Source organism: Nanorana parkeri, unplaced genomic scaffold, assembly GCF_000935625.1.
Source record: "Nanorana parkeri isolate BGI_ZX_2015 unplaced genomic scaffold, ASM93562v1 scaffold1087, whole genome shotgun sequence".
NCBI classification, from domain to species: domain Eukaryota; kingdom Metazoa; phylum Chordata; class Amphibia; order Anura; family Dicroglossidae; genus Nanorana; species Nanorana parkeri.
Genome location: NW_017307355.1, coordinates 164,686 through 168,184, shown reverse-complemented (window position 1 = coordinate 168,184; position 3,499 = coordinate 164,686). Strand labels below are relative to the sequence as shown.

The 3,499-nt window shown below is 46.8% G+C and overlaps 1 protein-coding gene across 1 annotated transcript in view; it reads left to right on the top strand.

The window, feature by feature from the left end:
* The window catches only part of PDIA2 (protein disulfide isomerase family A member 2), a 16,006-nt gene that overhangs the window by 1,418 nt on the left and 11,089 nt on the right, over positions 1-3,499 (top strand). Inside the window, exons 2-3 of the mRNA XM_018567719.1 lie at positions 987-1,193; positions 3,191-3,324. Of these exons, the coding sequence (XP_018423221.1) occupies positions 987-1,193; positions 3,191-3,324 (341 nt within the window). The remainder of the gene's footprint in view (positions 1-986; positions 1,194-3,190; positions 3,325-3,499) is intronic.

Below are 3,499 nucleotides of genomic sequence, written 5' to 3'. Positions count from 1 at the left end.
TCCTTAGCCCCCCCCCTCCTTCTCTCTTCCATTTAAATCCCCCTTCCCCCAATTCTTTATTTTCTCAGGACCCCTCCCAGCACTTCCTTGTGAGAATTACATCCCATTCGCCCGTGTAGCAGCAAATGCGCCATAGAGCACCCCGAAGCCTCCTGGGATGCATGATGTCAGTATCTCAGGAGGCTTCGGGGTGCTTTATGGTGAACGCACCTTTGTGCATCATCAGGGCTTTCTCTTGCTGGTTCTCTCAATCACCCCCATGATGTTCTACCCATGATGCGTCATCAGGGGGCCCGGTTTCCAGAACCAAGGAGGGACTGCTGGCCCCCTGATAACGTTGGTGGCCCAGGATTTGGTGAGCAGGGGGAGAAGGACAGCCCTGGACATGGTGGACATCTGAGTATATCACTTCAGGGTAACCAAGTGAACAAGGTAAGGGGGGATTAAAAAAATTCTGGGGTTGGGGATTGAGGTTCCTCTATAAATAGGTCTGAACAGATCACCAAATATAGAAGCAGGCCTCTCCGGACGGAGTTCTTCTTTAGGCCAAGCTTTAAATCTTCAGTCTTTTTGGTTGGAGAGAGGAAGTGTTCATTGACTGTGTGGGAAGATGCCAGGTGACGACGTTCTATGAAGGTCACATCTCCGGCCTCAGGTGTATGTTTTCCCAGCAGTGACATTCCAATGATGGAAGATCTTGATCTCCGAGAGCCTGCCAGGTCCCATGTAGGCGACAACAGCCGTCAGATCTTTCCTCTGCTCTAAGCTCCTCCCATATAATGTGGTTGTGCAGGAGTCATAGACACACGTTATATATATGAATTCCAATGTTTAACTTCCGCGGCAGAGTCCATTTCGTCAACAGCGCAGACTTTATCCCTCGTCCCTATTCACCAATGGAGACGTCACACCTCACTGTCGCCGCAGCGGCAGTAGCGCCTCCCCCAAAGCGCTACATGTAAACATCTATGTTTTATCAATTGCAGATGCACCATGGTGTGGACACTGCCAGGAACTCGCCCCCAAGTACAGCAAGGCGGCGGAGACCCTTAAGGACCAGACATCAGAGGCCCGGCTGGCCAAAGTGGACGCCACGGTGGAAAGTGCATTGGGCGAAGAGTTTGGCGTGAAGGGCTACCCGACACTCCTGTTCTTCAAGGGCGGAAACAGAACTAGTCGCATCGACTTTGGAGGTAACATTATAACTGTAACGCATTATAGTACTGCGACGCGGTATGGTCGTCGTCTTTTCAGGATATTCGGCCTAAGTGATCCTAGGTTCCGTTATTGTCATCTTTTAGGCCTCATTCACACGGGCGGCCAAAGGGGCGGTAAGAACAGGCTGTTGATTCACGTTTTTACCCCTCCGCGGCCAACCCGTTGATATGTTAGCACCGCACTGGACACATTGCTGCTGCCATGATGCTGTATGTTTTCAGCAGGCAGTATTATCTGCCAAATGCGACTATTGATGTGAATGGAGCCAGCAAATGCGACTATTGATGTGAATGAAGCCTGCAAATGCGACTATTGATGTGAATGAAGCCTGCAAATGCGACTATTGATGTGAATGGAGCCTGCAAATGTGATTATTGATGTGAATGGAGCCTGCAAACGCGACTATTAATGTGAATGGAGCCTGCAAATGCGACTATTGATGTGAATGAAGCCTGCAAATGTGACTATTGATGTGAATGAAGCCTGCAAATGCGTCTATTGATGTGAATGGAGCCTGCAAATGCGACTATTCATGTGAATGGAGCCTGCAAATGCGACTATTGATGTGAATGAAGCCTGCAAATGTGACTATTGATGTGAATAGAGCCTGCAAATGCGACTATTCATGTGAATGAAGCCTGCAAATGCGACTATTCATGTGAATGGAGCCTGCAAATGCGACTATTGATGTGAATGAAGCCTGCAAATGCGACTTTTGATGTGAATGAAGCCTGCAAATGCGACTATTGATGTGAATGGAGCCTTCAAATGTTATTATTGATGTGAATGGAGCCTTCAAATGTTATTATTGATGTGAATAGAGCCTGCAAATGCGACTATTCATGTGAATGGAGCCTGCAAATGCGACTATTGATGTGAATGAAGCCTGCAAATGCGACTATTGATGTGAATGGAGCCTGCAAATGCGACTATTGATGTGAATGGAGCCTGCAAATGTGATTATTGATGTGAATGGAGCCCGCAAATGTGACCATTCATGTGAATGGAGCCCGCAAATGCGACTATTGATGTGAATGGAGCCTGCAAATGTTATTATTGATGTGAATGGAGCCCGCAAATGCCACTATTCATGTGAATGGAGCCTGCAAATGTGATTATTGGTGTGAATGAGTATTTAAAACTCCTATTGTGGCACAGTAGGAGTTTTAAATGTCCAGACCAAGATTAGCTAGACAATACCTCTGTGACTGGTTTGTCTGTTTAACAACGGGGTCTGAAAACCAGGGGCACGCACACCTGCGCATTCCAAATTCTGTGCTGGAAGGTTAATTATAACATTCTCATGGCAAAAGGGCGTTATTTAAATTTGGGCTTGAATCATGGGCAGGAACGGGTTAACTGCTGCAGAGACAAGAGCTGTGTAAATTTCAGGAATGGCTGGACAGGAATACAAACCCTTTGGCAGGTTAGACAACTGAGAGATAGATAGATAGATAGATAGATAGATAGATAGATAGATATACAGACAGACAAAAGAAAGAAGGGAAGGAAGGAGGGAAGACAAAGGAAAGTAAAGGAAGTAAGGGAACAGAAGGAAGGAAGGAAGGAACATGAATGGAGGAAGGGAGGAAGGAAGAAGAAGAGGAAAAATGAAAGGCTAGGAGAAATGGAAAAGGACCTCCATGGAGGTAACACATGAGGATTATGAATCATTATCTTTATTTAATTGAGGATCTTCATCATCTGAATGTGTGTTTTGGACAGATTTTAGTATTTAAGAAAGAATTTGGCAGAATAATTCAAACTGATGATTTAGGAAGATCGGCTGTGTTCCCGGATATCACTTTTCTTATCCTCTGAGTATCCTATAGAAGAATATAGATTAGTGCATTTAATATCTCTATCCCAGTCAGACAATAACAAGGGGACCCCCCCCCCCCATGTCCCTGATGGGAACTGATCACAGGACTCCAGCACTGCACCATGCATTTCCTGCTCTCTTTCCTCCTAGGCAGGAGAGACGCAGACGGAATCGTCAATTGGATGCTGAGGAGGATGGAGCCCTCCACCACCGTCATTGAAACGGCCGCCAAGGCAGACGAGTTCATCAAGTCTCACGAGTATTCTGTTATCGCTTTCTTCCAGGTGGGTCTCCCGGGGCTTCATCCATTCAACGTTTCTGGATGAAACATGGCGGGTGGGTGTCAGTCTGGAGGAGTGGGAATTCCCAGGCAGGATGTATTTGCATGCAGACCACCCACATGTGATGCTGAGCCTCCACGATTGATAGATAGACTGGGGGGGGGGGGGGACAAAAGGA